The sequence below is a fragment of the Camelus ferus genome, chromosome 1 (genome assembly GCF_009834535.1).
Source record: "Camelus ferus isolate YT-003-E chromosome 1, BCGSAC_Cfer_1.0, whole genome shotgun sequence".
In the NCBI taxonomy this organism is placed as follows: Eukaryota; Metazoa; Chordata; class Mammalia; order Artiodactyla; family Camelidae; genus Camelus; species Camelus ferus.
This window is the reverse complement of record NC_045696.1, coordinates 93,867,613-93,886,725: the sequence shown is the minus strand read 5'-3', so window position 1 is coordinate 93,886,725 and position 19,113 is coordinate 93,867,613. Positions and strand designations below refer to the sequence as shown.

The 19,113-nt window shown below is 40.7% G+C and overlaps 1 protein-coding gene across 3 annotated transcripts in view; it reads left to right on the top strand.

The window, feature by feature from the left end:
- The window catches only part of ARHGEF26 (Rho guanine nucleotide exchange factor 26), a 117,960-nt gene that overhangs the window by 62,297 nt on the left and 36,550 nt on the right, over nucleotides 1-19,113 (top strand). For all 3 annotated transcript variants that reach the window (XM_032485961.1, XM_032485945.1, XM_032485951.1), the window contains 4 exons: nucleotides 3,336-3,488; nucleotides 6,561-6,690; nucleotides 10,479-10,553; nucleotides 18,723-18,812. In XM_032485961.1, coding sequence (XP_032341852.1) covers nucleotides 3,336-3,488; nucleotides 6,561-6,690; nucleotides 10,479-10,553; nucleotides 18,723-18,812 — 448 coding nt within the window. The remainder of the gene's footprint in view (nucleotides 1-3,335; nucleotides 3,489-6,560; nucleotides 6,691-10,478; nucleotides 10,554-18,722; nucleotides 18,813-19,113) is intronic.

Below are 19,113 nucleotides of genomic sequence, written 5' to 3'. Positions count from 1 at the left end.
GTCCATTTGGCTTTGCCAAGGGAAAATTAAACTGCTTTCATCTTGCTACCCACCCCCCACCACCCAAAGTCCCTGTCTTCATGAATGGTTTAATGACCCACCTTGATGCCCAGGTAGAAGCTTTGACTAGAAACCGCAGTATCTTCCTTGACTTTCCCATCTAATAAGTTTCTCCATTCTACTGACTTTCCCTCTAAACTGTTACCCTAATGTGTCCTCTTTTTGATTTCCCACTGCCAGGCTTTATTGTCACTTGCCCAGGTGAGCCATCTCACTGGCCTGTTTGTGGTCTGTCTCTCCCACCTCTCTTCTGTCTCAATTGTCTTTTGTCTGATTAGATGATTTATTGGCTTCAACACCTCCAGCAGGTTCTTGTTGTCCACAGATTAAGCTCCTCAGCCTACAGTTGAAGCTTTGCAGTCTAGCTTTGATCCACTTGCTTTTCAGCCCTCATTCTCTGCCCCATTCCTCCTGTGGTCAACACCTCACCTCACTGAACCCTACTGTTTTCTGAACGAGATTCATGCTTGTGCCCACATTGTGTCTCTGCCTGCAGTGCCCTGCTTCCGTGCTCCCCAAATTGCCACCCTCATCACCAGTGACCCCTCTCCTCACCTCACACCATCAGTCACCTGCCCCTGGACTTTTCATTGTCTTCCTCTGTTATAGGTCTTGTATCACAGTTAATTGGCTCTATGCCTCCCATGGGCCACTCAACTCTTGAGTGTCAGGAAGGGAAGGATCATTTCTTACTCAACCATCATTTAATGAGATAATCTCTCCTTAGTGTGTAACTCAGCTTCTTCTGTATTGGTCTTAGTATTATACTACCACTTCTTGAAATATACTAATAGTGGCAGAGTCAGCGAGGTTGAAATACCACCTCTGGATGCATATCCCGAAGATCTGAAAACTGACTCAGATACTTGTATGAGAATGTTAATGGCAGCATTAGTCACAACAGTCAAAAGGTGGAAACAACCCAAGTGTTCACCAACAGATGAAAGGATAAACAAATTATAGTACGTACCTTCGATGGAATATTATTCATCCATAAAGAGGGAAAAGTTCTGATATATCCTTCAACATGGATGAACCTAGAAAGCATCATACTAAGTGAAATAAGCCAAACAAAAAGTACAGATATTGTGTAATTCCACTTACATGAAATACCTAGAATAAGCAAATTCATAGAGAGAGAAAATAGATTAGAGGTTGTCAGAGACTGAGAAGAGGAGGAAATGGAGAATTATTGCTTTATGGGGACAGCATTTCTGTTCAGGGTGATGAAAGTATTTTGGAAATAGTGATGATGGTTGCACAATATTGTGAATGTAATTAAAGCCATTGAAAATGGTGAAAATTGCAACTTTTATGTAGTGTATATTTTACCAGAATAAAAAAATATAGTTTATATAATTAAAAAAAAAGATACTGCCGCCAACACCCTTATGTACATGTGTTCCAACATGTAGTTATATACAATTATATCATTTATGTTTATCATTCTTACCACGAAATAGTGCAAACTTCTTGAAGTCAGGGACCAGTCTAGATAGAAAATATTCTTTATGAAACACTGTTTTTATTTGTATGGGGTTTGAAGTTGGAGATTTCTGAAATTCTGAAACTTTTTTGGAGAGGGTTTGATATTTTATTTGAATGTTAATGAGTTCAGTCTCGACAAAGTGACAGTGAAGCTGCCGACGGAGTTCTGAAACTTAGAGGTGTGCTTTCTGGTCTAGGAGCTGCTGTGCGCATTAACCCTGATCCCGTTGGAAGGGAAGCCAAAAACCCCAGTGGAGTGCGCTTGACGTTTCTCCTCTTGCTGATTTAAACAAGGGGCTGGATGACCAGGTCATGTGGATGGGAATCATGCTGATTATTTTCCTTAAATCTTTTTTGAAGGAAATAAAAATGTAAATGCTTTCTCGGATATAAATAAGTTCATTCTTCTAGGGAGTTAAAATATATTTCTTTGTCTTTTAAGTGCCTATGGAAACTTTAAAAAATAAAATAGATAGTGATGACAAGCTAATACAGTTTATACTAAAATGAGTTGAATGTCCACTTAAGTTTATAAAAACAAGACCTCTTAATGTCCTGATTGTTTTATTTCTGAGTGCCAGAATTTTCTTTGAAAATAACTGTTATAAATGTGAGCAAATGTTAGCCCATATTTTCTATTAATCATTCTGTCTGAATTTCTACTGCCTCATTCACTGTTAGCCTTGAATTGTGTGTGATGGACACTGGTGAGGAGAAGGGATGTGCTGAAAGCTGAAAAGCTTATGGAAAACTAACCTTCCCTTGTGCCATTCCAAAAGTCAGCACTAGAAAGTATTGTTGGTTTCATCTTCATCACACTTTTTTAGAAAATGTGTCAGTCCTTGCGTGATAGTTACTCCTGATAGATTTTCCTACCACTCCAGACGTGGTCAGGAAGTGTATTCTAGGGCCGTTCTCAAAGTTCGGTGTACATTCAGATTGCCAGGTGATCAGGATAGAATGCAGGTTCAGACTGCGGGAGGTGGGTGGTGAGATTTGGCATTAGTTCTAATATGCTTTTAGAGGGTACCAATGCTACTGGTCTGTGGACCGACCACTTTTTAAGCAGGAACACTGTTTCAGATATCTGCTTCTGATGTTCTGTTAAAATTGATGCAATCTAGGGTTGCCAGATAAAATACAAGACGCCCAAGATGTCCTGTGCAATATTTGGGACATAATTGTATTAATTATTCATTGTTTATTTAATTTTTACTGAACTGGACACGGTATTCACGTGTGTGTGTATGCACATGTACGTGCGCACAACATACACACAAGCACACCCTGACAACCATAAAACACAATCTAAATAATTTATGAAGACGTTTAAATGCCATGCATTGTATTAGATTTAAAATAATATGATTTTTTTTTTTTGAGAGACTGGACACATAGAATTAGGTTTATTTCAGACTTGTTTTTTAGGTACTTACGTAGGCACTCATGCTTTTCAATACAATAAAATACATAAGCATGAATCCTGCCCTCCCTAGTATTTAGGGAATTCTTGAGAAATAGTGAAATCTGTACATTCTAAAATATACCTGAAAGCACAGAAATGCCCTGGATTATCAATGTTTTAAGCCAACCATATGAAGTAATAAGGTGTTAATATGATAGATTTAAATTTAGACTCTTTGTAGTTTTTTTCTTGTTATCTTTCTGAGTCGGTACTATGTACTGTTGATATTTTCAAGCCCTGTTTAATATCATTACATGAGGATAATCTGTTGTCTATTAGAGCATACAGAAGAAAGTGTAAATGCGTTTCTTTGTATTTTCAGATTCTTCACAGAGTTGGAAGCAAGACATCAGAATAATATCTTCATAGATGACATAAGTGACATTGTGGAAAAACACACAGCATCCACATTTGACCCGTACGTGAAATACTGCACGAATGAAGTCTACCAACAGCGGACATTACAAAAATTGTTGTAAGCAACATTGAATATTAGTTTTAATTATCTAACTTTGTTTTAGCTAGATCACATTGATTGAAATTAATCAATTTCTTAAATTATATTAGAAATGCCTCCTGATGGTCTATTTCTCAGGGAGAAAGGATTGCTTTCAGGGTAAGGGTGTTTGAGTAGAAAAATCTAGTTTGTAGAGAATTTTGTCTCTAAAGCAATTATGAAATCATAGTTTATTGTTGTTTTTGTTTTTTTTTAAATTACTGCAAGACACCGGGGAATGATCATCATTTCAAACTTAATCCTTATAATTATTGTTATTATTTTTTTGTTGAAGTACAGTCAGTTTACAATGTTGTGTCAATTTCTGGTGTACAGCATAAAGTTTCAGTCATACCTGTACATACATATATTCCTTTTCATATTCTTTTTCATTACAGGTTACTACAAGATATTGAATATAGTTCCCTGTGCTTTACAGAATAAGCTTGTTGTTTATCTATTTTATATACAGTAGTTAATATCTGCAAATCTCGGACTTTGAGAAGGTTGTTTTCTAAGCAGTTAGCTGGCCATCAAGTAGTCTGCCTGAGGCCAAGAGAGTTGAGTAGGCTGAGCTAGTGCCTGGGGTCCAGAGTTTCCTCTCGTGTTCTGATCTTGTCCACTCCAGCGACAACTCTGTGCGGTTGTTTATAGGAATTGCTGATTTCCCTGAGGGGTCATGAAGGGTGAGGTGAGCAGGGAAATTCTAGAGGAAAGCAGTTTGTTTTTTTTAATTCTTCAAGGCTTTAATTACAAAACAAAACAGAATTAAGCTTTAAATTTCCCTCCACACCTTTTCCTGTTGTTGTCTTTAGGTTACTGAGAGTTTTAGTGTGATATATATACCATCTCTGTCCTTAAAAGAGTCAACAGTGGTTCAGTAATATCTATATTGTTTTATTTTCGGGGCCCTTGTTGATCACAAGGAGCTATTTGTTCTGCAGTACAGTTGTGCATTTGCTGTAAACTCAGTCTGAGGGCTCACTGGCTGTTAACATTCTCGTCCCCCCCTCACCCCACCATGAGGGACCATAGCATGCACCCCAGGTCAGCTTCAATGCACACGTGAGACCCCATGGAGGGGTCGGGGCTGACGATCGTTACTTCAGGACTGCTGGGAGAAACAGCCCCGTAGTTGGAGAGAAGGGCTGATTATGCCCCTTCCCTCTCCACACCCTCATCAAAATCTAGTATAAGCAGGGTGGAAAACCCACAGCTGCCCAGCCCAGATGAGATGATTCGTATGAAGCCGTATCGATTTGGGGCTGGACAAGTCTTTATTACGGGGGCTGCCCTGTGCGTTGTAGCGTGTTTGACAGCATCCCTGGCCTCTGCCCACTAGATGCTGGTGGCACCACCTCATCCCAGTTATGGTGACCAAAAATGTCTCCAGACATTGTCCGATACCCCTTGCGGGGGAGAGAGGTGGAGAATCAGACCGGTCACTTTCTCTAACTCCCTACCCAGGATGGGAACACCTGATGTACAGGTTATTACTCTGTAACTGTTAGAAAATCCAAGTTACATATATGCCTTGAAGAAAGAAAAGCCTTCAATTAGAGCTAAATTTCATTTTGTTTTGCAGGATTGAAAAAAAATGTGAATAGGTACTGCTGCACATTATGTGACTCTTAAGAAATAAAGGCTTTATTTCGGTTGGCTCAATGATACCATCATTTGAGCTTTCACATGGAAATTAGCAGTTGTGTTTTCATGAGCTTTGTTGCAGTTGATGTGAGTTTAAGTTTAAGGCGGTGAATTTCAGCTACACTTTGGAAACTCTAGGGAATCGAAACAAACAAACAATGCCCAGGATCTGTCCCAGACTATTTCATCAGAATCTTTGCGGGTGAGGGGTTGAGGGGAGGAGGGTACCTGGGACCTAAGTGATTTAAATATGCAGCTGGGTTGGAATTTGATTTTTTTCACCCCAACTTCCTAAGCATCTTTTCAAAGCCAGCAGGAAAGGAAACTTTAAAACTCCTCAATTTGAGAAAGTGAAATTGAAAACATTTTTATGTGCTTTCTTTTAATTTGCTATTCTGGGTATTTCCTAATTTATTTCTAGCAGCCTTGAAGGAAACCATCTAAGTTTCAAAGTTTTTTTTTTTTTTTTTTTTTTTAAAGTTACAGTTGCCACTATACCCTGCTTCTTGGCCCTCCCCTGCCCCCCATCGTGGGATTACAGAGCCCAGGGCCATCCCCTCCCCACCTTCTCCTTGCAGGTCGCACGGGGACTCTACCTCCACCTTGCCCTTGGGGTGAAGTGAGGTGAGAGATGCAGTCTCAGGTCTCCTGCTGAAAGTCGGAAGACCTTAGTTTGACTTCTGTCTTTACCGAATACTAGGCCTGTTATTTGGCAAGTTGGGGACTTTTCTGAGGCTCCATTCTTACTGGAATCGCCTCAGCCTTCCTTAAAAGTTACATGGGTGGTTCCACATGAGATCCTTTGTGCCGGTGTATCTTACAATTCCATACAAATATTGTGGCAGTATTATCACTGTTCTAATGTCACTGGGAGAGGAGGAATGTTCTGACCAACATGGTCAAAAGGTTTTCTGTCTTAGAAGCTTTGAAAGAGTCCAAAAGCCTCCTAGTAAGTAAATTCATTTTGACATTTCTTTCTTAGATTATTATCTAGAGCTGGAGAAGTGGCTTAAAACATATTTGCTGTCTTTTTTAATGAAATGTTTGTAGATGATCAGATATGAGATCTAGTCTGTATAATAATTTATAATATACACATTCACCGTTAAGATACCATTACTTCTTCATTTGTTTACTTTCTACTTCTAAAAATTTCTAGCTCACACATTTCCATCTTACTGTTCAGATTGGTACCCTAAACTCGTCTTATATTCAGTCTTGACTATAAAAGGTGGACAAGCCGTCCTTGTCTACCTACGTCATCGTGTGTTCACATTGTTTATATATTTAAAAATCATTGATAACACATGAATTTATCACAATATTTTATAATACATTTTTATTTGCTTTTTAACTTGAAGAGGAAGTGTTTTGAAGTTTTTTTCTTTCTTTCTTTTTCCTCAGAGCCACCAACCCATCTTTTAAGGAAGTTTTGTCCCGAATCGAGTCCCATGAAGACTGTAGGAACTTACCCATGATCTCTTTTCTCATTCTCCCCATGCAGAGGGTGACCCGCCTTCCCCTGCTGATGGACGTAAGATGTGATCTGGTGTCTCTTTTCTCTGGGGATAGCTGTGCTGCCAGAAATCTGATTAAGAAAATTATTCTTATTCCACTTAAATTATATCTCTTCCATAAAATTCCCCCAATTAAGTGAGAAGGTGCTGTTCGGTTAGAAAACCCTACTTGTGTCTCACTGGTATGTTTGGAAATTGTCTTCAATTTAGGCTTTTGTGGTCGCTCTAAAGAAGTTAGATTACTTCTGCCACTTACTCAACATTTTTTGAAATGGGAACAATATTGACTTGTAGAAGTCAAGAGTCCTGGATTCCTTTTCTGCCTGAGCCACTATGCGTGTGACCTTGGGCAAGAACTTAGCCTCTTTGGGCCTCAGTTTCCTCTGGTTGATCACTAAAATCCTTTTCCTGTAATGTCCCAAGATGCTGAGGTGCTTCCTCTTCACACGGGAAGGAGACCCTCTTCAGCATCACCAGGCATCCACTTGCCTTATTTTGCGTTGCTCAAAATGAGTGAGGAAGTCTGGCATCCTTCTTATGTTACAGAACGTTCATGAAGAAAACGAGTATTTGATTTAGAATAGAGACGTGGCTGGGAGAAGACGAGAGACTGCCTGGTGGGAGACACAGTTGAGAGGACAGCCAGGCGGGGGGTCAGGAGAGCTGCACACTGCCTGGGCTGGACCTGCACTGGCCGCCATGAGGGATGGGGCGGCTGACATAACCCCTGCCATCCAGCTAGTGGGCCAAAGAGTGACTTTTTTTTCAATTGAAGTATTGTTGATTTACAATGTTGTGTTAGTTTCAGGTGTACAGCAAAGTGATTCAGTTATATATATGTGTGTGTGTATATTTTCAGATTCTTTTCCATTATAGTTTATTACAAGATATTGGATATTGTTCCCTGTGTTATACAGTAAACCTTGTTGCTTATCTGTTTTATGTATAGTAGTTTGTATCTATTAATCCCAAACTCCTAACTTATCCCTCCCTCGCCTCCCTTTCCCCTTTGGTAACCATAAGTTTGTTTTCTATGTCTGTCAGTCTGTTTCTATTTTGTACATAGATTCATTTGTATTAATTTTTTTAGATTCCACATTTAAGTGATATCATATAGTATTTGTCTTTCTCTGTCTGGCTTACCTCACTTAGTATAATAATCTCTAGGTCCATCCATGTTGCTGCAAATGGCAGTGTTTCATTCGTTTTTATGTCTGAGTAATGTTTCATTGTATATCTATATCACATCTTCTTAAAGTAGTCATCTGTTGATGGGTATTTGGGTTTTTTCCATATCTTGGCTATTCTAAATAGTGCTTCTCTGAACATTAGGGTGCATATGTCTTTTCAAATTAGAGTTTTTGTCTTTTCTGGATACATGCTCAGAAATGGAAATGTTGGGTCATATGGTAGCTCAGAGAGTGTCTTTTTGGTCAAGTGAAAATATTTTGGCATAGTTCTACTTTAAAATTGGATCATAATGTTAATATAATGTCATTTTAAACATACTTGATTTTTACAAATCAAAACATAGGATAAAAAATACAGCAAAAAATTATGATTGAGTAAGTTTACAAAATGAATTTTTTTCCATCTTCCATTATAAATTCGAAGAGATACTCTAAAGAAACAGTGAAATTTTGAAATGAGTAAAATCGTGTGATCATGGTCACTTGGTTGGCTCTGCTGTAGGGTTTGGGGGAGTTTTGGTGATCATTTCAGAATTCACAGCACCTGCTGCTCCAGGTTCACCTCAGTCTACTACCTTTACACCCTTCCTTGTCCCTCACCTGTAATTTAGGAACTTCTCTCCTAGTACTGGGAAACTTGCCATTTTGAAAATCTAGCCCTGATTTATTTTTTTAATCGATATTTTATCATGTCTAAGAATAGAATGCAGCCAGGTTATAAAAGCAAAGTTTTGGCTGTAAAGTTTATTTCGTGTAACTTCAAAGACATTTGTACAAATAGTGAAGCTTCCATCCACATAGGGAAATACTAATTCAAACTTTAACTATTTTTTTTACAAGAAATGGTTGCTTTCTAAATGTAGCATTTCTTGTAAAGTTCTGAATTTTCACGGTTCTTTCTTTTTCTTCTTCTGAGAACATGTTTTCACTGTGTTTCCTTTGATTCTGTATGTGCTATGATCACTCAGCCTTTTATATAGTCTCTCCCTTTTTAGTTTTGAGGAAATCGCTTAGCTAGATCAGGACTCGCAAAATCTCACGTATGTGTCTGTGTACCATGTTGGAGGTTTATGCTGTGATGACCTAGGGGGCTGTCAACTTTTTGGGGTCAGAGACCTTTCTGAGCTTGTGAGTCAAGCTGCAGCCATTCTCCCTAGAAAATTCATTATGTGCAAAATTTTACATAAAAATTAAAATGTGCAAAGACACTGTGGACTCAGGATGCCTGCCCTCAGACAAGAGTGAGTATTTTCCCAAACTCCTTTCATACCCATGAAATTGATTTTTGAATCCTGAGCTGTGTTTTAAAAAAGTGAAATAGTGTAGAATGAGTGGTATATGATATGTACACAGTTCGTAATGTGGTTAAATAGTATTTCATTAAAAACTTGTTTCGTTTTTTGTGTGCATGTGTACTGGTTGCAGTGTAAATGTATTTCTTACAGTGGGTCATGGTCAAAAAATTTTGAGAACCATCAGTATAAACTCACTGATGGTACACTCTGTGAGTCTCCTGTCACACGTAACAATCCTGACACCTGACTTTTGGATCGATAGGCTGGTGCTCGTCTGCATTTACGGTACCAGTGGTTTGCTAGTTCCCAGCCCCTTCTACCTCTGCTTGATGCCTGCTGCCCTAGTCTGTTTCCCATGTGTGCGAATCTGGCCACTCAGGCAGAATCTAAATGTACTTAAAACATGGTCTCCTTCAGTTTTACTTCATTTGGAGATTTAGTGAAATTTGTCTATGGAGGTGAACATTGTTAACAATTGAAATGGTTCTCTTGGCTTTGAGTGGGTGTAGTTTCAAAAGTTATACGTAATTGGGGGAGGGTATATCTCAAGTGGTAGAGCGCATGCTTAGCATGCATGAGGTCCTGGGTTCAATCCCCAGTACCTCCTCTAAAGCTGAATAAATAAATAAACCTAATCACCTCCCTCTTCCTCCAAAAAAAAAAAAAAAAAAAGAAAAATTTAAAAAAAGTTATAATTGGATATACCTTCATTTGGCCCTCTTTGAACTCAATTTTACCATCAGAAAAACTGCACTATAAACATATCAAAAGAAAACCCAGTAGCCATTTTTCTTGATCTTTTTATTCATATCATATCATCTACAAATATAATAACCTCTAGTAATAATGATGATGATGGTGGTAATTAAAGTAATTTTGTCATTCATTGAGGGCCTACTATATGCCAGGCACTCATAAAGAACTTTGCATGCATTACCATCGAACCCTTGCAACAGCCTTGTGACATTGTTGGCATTACCCTAATTTTACTGATGAGGAAACTGACGCTTATAGAGGCGGGGTAGGTGGTTTGCCCGAGGTCACATAGCTAGTAAGGAACAGATACAGGATTTGAAACCAAGTTTACCCACTTGTGAAGTCTCTCCTCTTAATTAGCCATCTCCTGGATTTACGTGGAACCCCTTCATTTAAAAAGACTATTTCCTAATTCTGTAATTGGATTTTAATGTCATATTTATACTCATCCGTAATACTGTGTTCAGTGTTGTTATGCTTGCTAAAGTATATGGCTGGGCATTGGTTTTATTTTACTTAGTACAACAAATCAATTGACTTTGCTCTTCTTTTACTTTATTGCAGACCATCTGTCAAAAGACACCTAAGGACTCTCCAAAGTATGAAGTCTGCAAAAGGGCCTTGAAGGAAGTAGGCAAGGTAACTGTGAACCACTCATACACCTCTGAAGAGAACATACCCGGGTTTGATGCTGAAAACTGGTAGCTTCTCACAGCTGTTTGCACACCATTCCTTAGGTGGCTGAAAAAACAAAATAATGTTTGCTGTACTCAAATGAAATTGGCATTTTTACCATTTCAGGTAGTCTTGGCTTAAGGGCCTTTAGATATCTTATTTTCTTTTGGTGTCTGAATAGCTGTTTATTTATTCTCTCATTCACCAAATATTTATTAAGTATCAACTGCAGTGCCAGCCCCTGAAAATATGGGGATGAATAAGACGGATGTGGTTACAGCCCTCATGGAATGCGCCGTGTGCAGGGGAAGGCAGACATTAAATAAGAATTACAGTAAAGGTTGGTGAGTGACATGAAAGAGAAGGACATAGTAACTGCAGTTGAAACCTGCAGCAAGAGTAGCCGTGGGCCCGGGACGGGGGGAAGAGGGTCTCAGGTGTTCGTAGAGACCCAGAGGCAGAAACGCGCTGGTAGAATTGGGAGAGCTGGACTGTTGTTAACGTGACTAGAGCCCAGTCCAGGAGAGAGTGCACTAAGGAGCCGAGTTAGGGGGCTGTGGACCTTGTCCTGGGGTGATGTGGAAGCTGTGAGGATGGCCGTGGGGCTAGGGCGCAGTTACGAGGCCTGTATAATTGGTCAGGCCAGAGATGCCAGTGGTCTACGCTGATGCGATAGTAAGATGGAGGGAAGCAAAGCTGCAACTCTGGGGAGGTGGGCCTGGAGATCATCTGGATGGGCATATATGTGGACAGAATTCAAGGCAGAAAGTTTCTGGCTTGGGTGGCCAGATGGATACGCTTATTTATCTCTGGAGTAGATGCACAGGGGGAAGCTGATGGCTCCACTTTGGATGTGTTGTAACTGAGATCCCTAGAGGATACCCGGGTCAGGAGGTCAGTGGAGAGACTGGAACTGGAGACAGGGCCAGGCCCAGGGGAGCAAAGCTGATGATCGCACCAGGCGCTTCCTAAACATCTCGAAGGTGCGTACCTACCACCTCTGAGTTTGGGATGTCTTTGTACCACTTTACTGTGAAAAGTACTGTTTCTTTTAAGCAACTTTAAATGGACTATTTTACTTATCCTCATCCTTGCCAATCATAAATACAAAGTCATGGGTTTTATGAGCTAGTTGTTTATTTTTCTAACATACATTTTTATATTAAAAATAAGTTTGTCTGCATCTTGGTTCATTTGGGCTGCTAGAGCCAAACACCGCACCACAGATGGGGTGGCTTATAAACAACAGAAATTTATTCCTCACCGTCCTGGAGGCTGGAAGTCCAAGATCAAGGTGCCACCACGGTCAGCTGAGCACCCTCTTCCTGCCACGTTGCAGATTTCCCCTTGTAGCCTCACACAGCTGAAGGGAGCAAGGGTAAAGCACTAGTCCCATTAGTGAGGGCTGCATCCTCACGGCTTTGAGCACCTCCCGAAGTCCCCACTTCCTAATACCATCAACTTTGGGGGTTAAGATTTCAACATGTATTTTGGGGTGGATACAAACACTCAAACCCATAGCAATCTGTCAACCCGTTAAATGCATCGCCTGCTCCATCAGCAGTCTGCATATCTCACTTTAGGAAACACTAAGTGAAGAAACTTAGCCCAACAGGTGTGACGTTATCTAAGGTCCTACTGCCTCTGGGTCTCTTCTCCAGGACCCCAAATCCTTTTGGGGAGGGGAGGGTCTTTAGGAGAGAAGTTTGAGCCTCGGACATGAAAGAGAGTGTGTCAAAGTTTGTTTGGTTGTTTCTGAGAAGCTGGAAAAGAATTCACAGAGAAGAGAAAGGAGGAAGGTAGTAGGAGTTGGTTGTTGAGTTGGACTGGCAATGATACTTAATTTTTTTGAGAATTTCACGTCCCAGTGACAGGAGAATGCTATGTCCCTTCAGACATCCCTGGTCCACTTGATTGGACACTGGTGCTTTTAGGTAAGGCCGCAAAAATGCACTGTAACTGCCTTAGCTTGACGCGTACTTTATGAAGGACCCTCTGTGAGGAAGTGCGTCCCAGTGACACTTTTTTGTCTCCATAGGGCAGCATCTCTTTCTCTCTCTTAAGCAGGGGTCGTGAATATCAGAATTATTCCCCAGTCTCCTAGCGTTCCAGGGAACTGAGTTCATCAAAATAGCTAGCTCAGGGATTCACCTTCTTCATTTGTGAATGTACTGATGGGTTTTTTTTGGGGGGGGGGGTAATTAGGTTTATTTATTTTTATTTATTTATTTTTTGATAGAGATACTGGGGAGTGAACCTGGGACCTCATTCATGCTAAGCACATGCTCTACCACTGAGCTATACCCTGCCCTCCAGATGGGGTTTTATAGATTCTGTATTTGTAACAGAAAGATTGTGTATATATAGCATTTATGATTCACAATCAAAATGCAAAATTTCACTTGTTTGTTTGATCTGAAATGAAGGAAATTGAGAGTTCCTAGTATTTATTTTAGGGAGTGAAACTTTGTGTGTTGAGGCCCCAGTTTTTAGAACCAGACTGCACTTAAGGCCCTTGGGCAAGTCTGTCTAGATAATTATTCATTCTTAGAAAAAATGAGTAATATCCTTTTTGGTAATTAGGATGCTAATGAAATTTCTTTGCATAGTGTGAATAATATTTCGGTGAAATGGCTCAAATGTGATGCTGAAATGATGGTGACAACTTACTGAATTTGGGACTTTTGGAAACTTATTGACCTAGTCAAACAAGTGAAAAACGAGAGATGTTTCTATTAACTGAAACGTGTTTGCTTCCTGATTTTCTGCTCACATGCTGGGGCGGACCCAGGGGGAGGGAAATTTCCAGGGAATCTGATAGTTCAGCTTGTGCAAAGTGGTGTCTGGTTTATAAGGAGTGGTGGACAAGAGATGGTGTCTTATGCCAATGACATCTTCCCTGCTGTGTTCTTCTGTTTACTCTCCTATGGAAAGAGAATAACTGCTTTAACTCTCACCTCATAAAAATTCTGCTTGTATTTGGAGATAGTATTAAGTTACAAGCTTTCCTTCTCATCGCCAAGTTCTCTCTGATCTTTTCCTGTAACTTATTGCTTCAGCTGTTTACGAAGAGGTAGATATAGATGTATTAGCATGAAAAGATCTCTAAGATATATATATATACATATTTTTTTTTTAAACTGTGGTCAGTTACAGTGTGTCAGTCTCTGGTTTACAGCATAATGTCCCAGTCATGCATATACATACATATGTTTGTTTTCCTATTCTTTTTCCTTAAAAGTTATTGAAAGATTGTAATAATATAATAACTCCCTGTGCTAAACAGAAGAAATTTGTTTTTTTAATCTATTTTTATGTACAGTGGTTAGTATTTGCAAATCTTGAACTCCCAAATTCATCCCTTCTCACCCCTTTTCTCCTCCGGTAACCATAAGATTGTTTTACTGTGTCTGCGAGTCTGTATTGTTAAGTGAAGAACATGAATTTGCAGAACAGTGTGATGACATCTAGATAATGAAGTGTGTTTATATTCATGTGCACGTCATCGGTTCATAGGGAGAGTCCCAGACTCAGACACATCAAACTTTCAACCATGGTTACCGATGGTGAAGGGAGAGGAGTGTGGAAGAGAGGAATTAATTTTTTATTTTTCTCTCTAAGTCGTGCTCTGAAAGAATGCACTTCAGGTTGAAAAAAATACGTTTTTTTAAAAAAGTAGTAAGTATCCATTACAGAAAAATTGAAAAATTTAAACAAGAGAAAATAAAATGTATCAGTAACCTTATTAAAGATAATGACTATTCTCATTTTATTGCAAGTCCTTGCAGGGTGTGTAAGTGTACACTTAAACATGGATTCACATGGTACCCATTTCATTTACTCTTCCAAATAGTGCTGCCTGGAATATTGCCTTACATAAATGGTTGTGCTTGTGTGATATTTCTGTCGATGTGTTTCTAGAAGTGGGTTTATTGGGGAAAAAAAGGTAGGGAAGTTTTAAAGGCCCCCAAGTGCCTTCAAGAAGGGTTTCCCCAGGGTTTGTCACCACCAGAAGTATTTCTAAGTGTCTATTGACTGCACACTCCCCAGCGTCAAATATTCTTTTAATCTTTATATGACAGATTGAAAATACTGTCTTTTTGTTTAAATTTATATTTCTTCATGAGAGAGATGGAGCTCTTTTTTTCCGCCATGTACATTTGGCCTAAAACAAAAAATCAGTGAGCCAAATTTAATAAAGCTTTGACAGATGCTGGAGGAAGGCACAACTTTAATATATTGAGACTGATTTTAATAAATACACCCGAGCACACATATTCAAATTACTGCTTGTCCCTTCAAAATAGTCAATAAATAGAGCCCACTGATGATCTCATTGCTTAAGACATCTTGGGAACTTTCTTGTTTTCAGTATGCCTTCTGGAGTGGTGGCTCATGGAATTGGTTTTTAGAAGTTTAGGAAATAAAGATGCTAACCCAAACTTGATAATGCCATTTTTCTCTTTCATTTTAAGGTGGGATAACTATAAAGGAATTTTCCCCCACCCCCCACTTTTTTTAATTGACTTGTTAAGTTATCTCTGAAGGCAGTTTACACAGAAACATTTGCTGAATGTTCATTGCGTCTTAGGTGCTGAGCTGGGTGCTGAGCTGGGTTCTGAGCTTACAAATTTGAAATCTCACCATCTCTGCTCTCCAGTCTTTTTAGAGAGGTCGTACCCAAGATGAGTCCCCTGAAAGACAGGAAGATAATAATGAGTCGTGGGACAGAGTAGGGTGAAGGGTGTTCAGGCAGATGGAAACTCACATGCAAACTGTGAGGGGCAGGACAGAGTGTGGTGCTTTGGCCAGAAATGTGGTAGGACTGAGGCCCCGGATAAAATCAGTGAGCGCTTAGGGATCAATTAAGTGGTCTTGCTTTGAGGGGCTTTTTCAGGATTTTAAGCTGAGGAGTTTCATGATCAGATTTGAACTTAGAAAGACTGAGAGTGTTACTTTGGAGGACGGCGGAGGGTAGGGCAGAAGTGATGGTAGGGAATTTGGAGACCAATAATCAGGGGAGAGGGGTTTGAGCCTGAGTGCAGGGGGGCAGGGCAAACTGTGAATGGATGGCAGGATGGCGACATTAAGGAGATTTTATGAACCGTTTGGACGTGGGGGACAAAGGAGAGGGAGACATCTGAGGACCTGGTGGTTTTTTGGCTTAAGGAAGTGGGTGGTGCTGGGATTGGTTACTGACAGAGAGAACGTGGGGCCAGGGAGGGGGGTGATGCAGGTGGTGTGCAGGTTTGGTCATTCCCTTTCTGAGTTTGAGGTGGCTGTGGGACAGCCAAGAAGAGACACCCTCCAGGTAGTAGGATGTAGAGCTTAGGGAGCAGACCAAGTCTGGGAGCACAGATTTGGGAACTAGGAACACATTCTTCGAGAGAAATCATAAAAATGTCCTGAACAATGGCTGCCAGATTGGATTTTGTTCTGCTCAGTCTTAATCTTTTTAGGATATTTTACGTGCAAGTTGCCCGTAAGCCCAGCCAGGATATTTCCAGCTCCTAGCTTTGATCGGGGGAGTCATCAGTCCCTGCATCAGTGAACTCTGCAGACTGTTCAGACCTAAAGATATGCTGTAACTGAAGACGGGTATACCCTGCAAACCTGGAATAGCTGTTAAGCAGTTGAAAGCTGTTTAAGGATTCATCACTGAGGGACTGAATAAATACCTTGAGGAGAGCACATGGGATCATAGCGTAAATTGGGCCATATCACTCCTCTGCTGAAGCCTGCTGGTGGCTTCCCTTTGCACCGAGGGTATAATCCACAGGCCGTAAGAACTTGCGTGCTTTCACCCCGGCCTGCCTGGACCACTGTTCTCCCTTGATTCCTTTGATTTGGGTGCTAACTCCCTCTTTTCCTTCAGCGTTCAGCTTCAGTGACCTCTCGGGAAAGACCTCTGGCTCCCGCCCGTCTCATCCCCGACTCCCCGTGTTTTGTTGTTGTGTTTTCCCTTAAGATCTCAGTCTGTAATTACTGTGTCCGTCCTTTTATGAGGACAGGGATTCTGTATCTCTTAAGTGCTAGCAACCCTAGTACCTGACACATACCAGGTGCAAAATAAACTTTTTTTTCCAGTGAATGTTATATTTATAAGGGGAAATAGTGGTAAATAAAAAAAATCGAGTCACAGACAAGCACTGAATGATCCACTTACAAAAAAAGGAAGAATTTTTACACATTATATGTGTTTATATGTTCATATAAGCAAAGGAAAACCTGCTTCCAGTTACGACCACAGAACAGGATTAGGTCAGAGCCTTTAATGGCCTGTTTTATTTACTTATGTATCATCATTTTTTCACAGTAGGCATGTATTACCTAATAAAGCATAAATATTAAAAATATTAAAGATAATATTTAATATTGAAATAAGTCTAATCAGAATTTCCCACTTCTGTTTTTAACAACCACATTTGTCTTTATGGCCAATGATCCTTGCTATGGACATTTTTTACAGATTTTTCAGTTAATAAGAATTTGGAAATACGAAGTTTGTTTGGTTTAGGCCAGTAAACTAAGTAGGTGTTAGGTACAGTGTAAAGGAGAAACTCCATGTGTCTCCTCTGCTCTCAGCACTCTCCCCACAGAACACTTCACTTCTGACACTTCTGGTCACCAGATGTGCGGGGGCTTCCCGCACACCAAGCATTTCTGCGGTACCAGCTGGGTGTCTTGGTGTATTCAGGTCAGTTCTCTTTCCATCTGGACGTAGCATCAGATCCCACAGGCTAAGGGCTCAGTCCCACAAGACTACGTCCCTCAACTTCACTTCCGTTACTAATCACAAGTCCAGGTTTTTACCTGAGCTTCTGACCCAACCAGAGTCTCTCTTGACTCCCTCCTTGGGTTTGATTAATTTGCTAGAGGGGCTCACAGAACTCTGGGAAACAGTTTACTTACTAGATTAGCAGTTAAGGGTATTAAAGGATACGAATGAATAGCCAGATGAAGAGACAGGGTGAGGTCCAGAAGGGTTCTGAGCACACAGAGGGTTTGTCCACATGGAGTTGGAGATGCGCCCCTCCAGCACGAGCATGTGCTCTTGTTCATCAACCCGGAAGCTCTCCAAATCCAAAGGTCAAAAATATTTATGGAGGCTTTATTACGTAGGCATGATTTATTAAATCACTAGCCAGTAGTGATCAAGTCGATCACCAGCCCCTCTCCCCTCCCTGGAGGTCTGGCGGTACTGCTTTAAGTTCCAGCCTTCTCTCTCATCACTTGGTTGATTCCCCTAGCAACCAGCCCCATCCTTTGCGGCTTTTCAAAAGTCATCTCATTAACATAAACTCAGATGTGGTTGAAAGGGGCTTGTTATGAATAACAAAAGATACCCATTTCACTTTAATGCCCTGGAGCTATTTTAGGAACTGGTAACAAAATCAATTATAGCCAAAGGTGCCCTGATGGCTCTCGTATAGGAAATTGCAAGGGTTTTTAGGGGCTATGTGCCAGAAACCATGGACAAAGACAAAATACATATTTTGTTTATTATAAACCATGATACCACAGGTACTCATCAAAGGACTGTGATGCATTCTGTTTGCAGATAATTCAGTAGTTCTCATTGAACTGAATTTCCCTCAGCTTGGCCATCCTTGAAGAACTGACCGTCAAGTTCCACCAGAAGTCTTCCCTCTTCCCGGGATCCCCGTTACTGGTCTTACCCTTTGCACGTAGCCTTCTGCTAAGAGTTTGCCTTTGAAGTTGGTAGTCTGCCTTCAGCTGCTCCAGTCTGAAGTGGGGAGAGACTTGCAGCTCGCCCTGAGGGTGGTGAGGTTGCTGTGGGTGGAGGCGAGGAGGAAAGGAACAGAATGGACGCAGACCCGGACATGTGAGGAGCCTGCCTAGTGTCTGTGGAGGGCGTGTGTGATAATGTGCAGAGGATGCGTGTCCCTGAAAATTCTCAAGACATTTCTTTCCCTCTGTCTTTACATCCTGATGACAGCACTTGTAACTGGGTACAGTGTCTCAACTGTATGCAACTGTGCGTTCTCTAACTGTCTGGAATGCGTCTCTGGCGCTTCCAAAGGGCTAATTACTTCCCGCGAGAGATCTGCATTTGAAAGTGAGGTTTCTCTCCTTCACCCCTTAACCCTCCTTATTATTCTGTGCTTGCAGTTGGTTCGACTCTGCAATGAAGGAGCCCGGAAGATGGAAAGGACTGAAATGATGTACACGATTAACTCCCAGCTGGAATTCAAAATTAAGGTATTCTCTCATACTGCCCCATAAACAGATTTATTACCGCTCTTGCTTAAATCTTACATGAATAGAGAGATAGTTGAGGGCAACAGCGCAGAGAGGAATTTGCTTTTCAAAGAAGGGCCATAAATTGATTACAGAGAGGCTGGCAGAGGGAGCAGCAGATGCTTCCCTCTGGGCAGTTCTGCCCCTGCTGATACCCGATAAAGTGCCCTTTCTCTAGGCTGCAGAGTAAGGGGCACTTTTTTTTCCCCCTAGGAAGACAACAAATTTGAGAAAAGGGCAGTTAAGAATAATAGAATTTTAG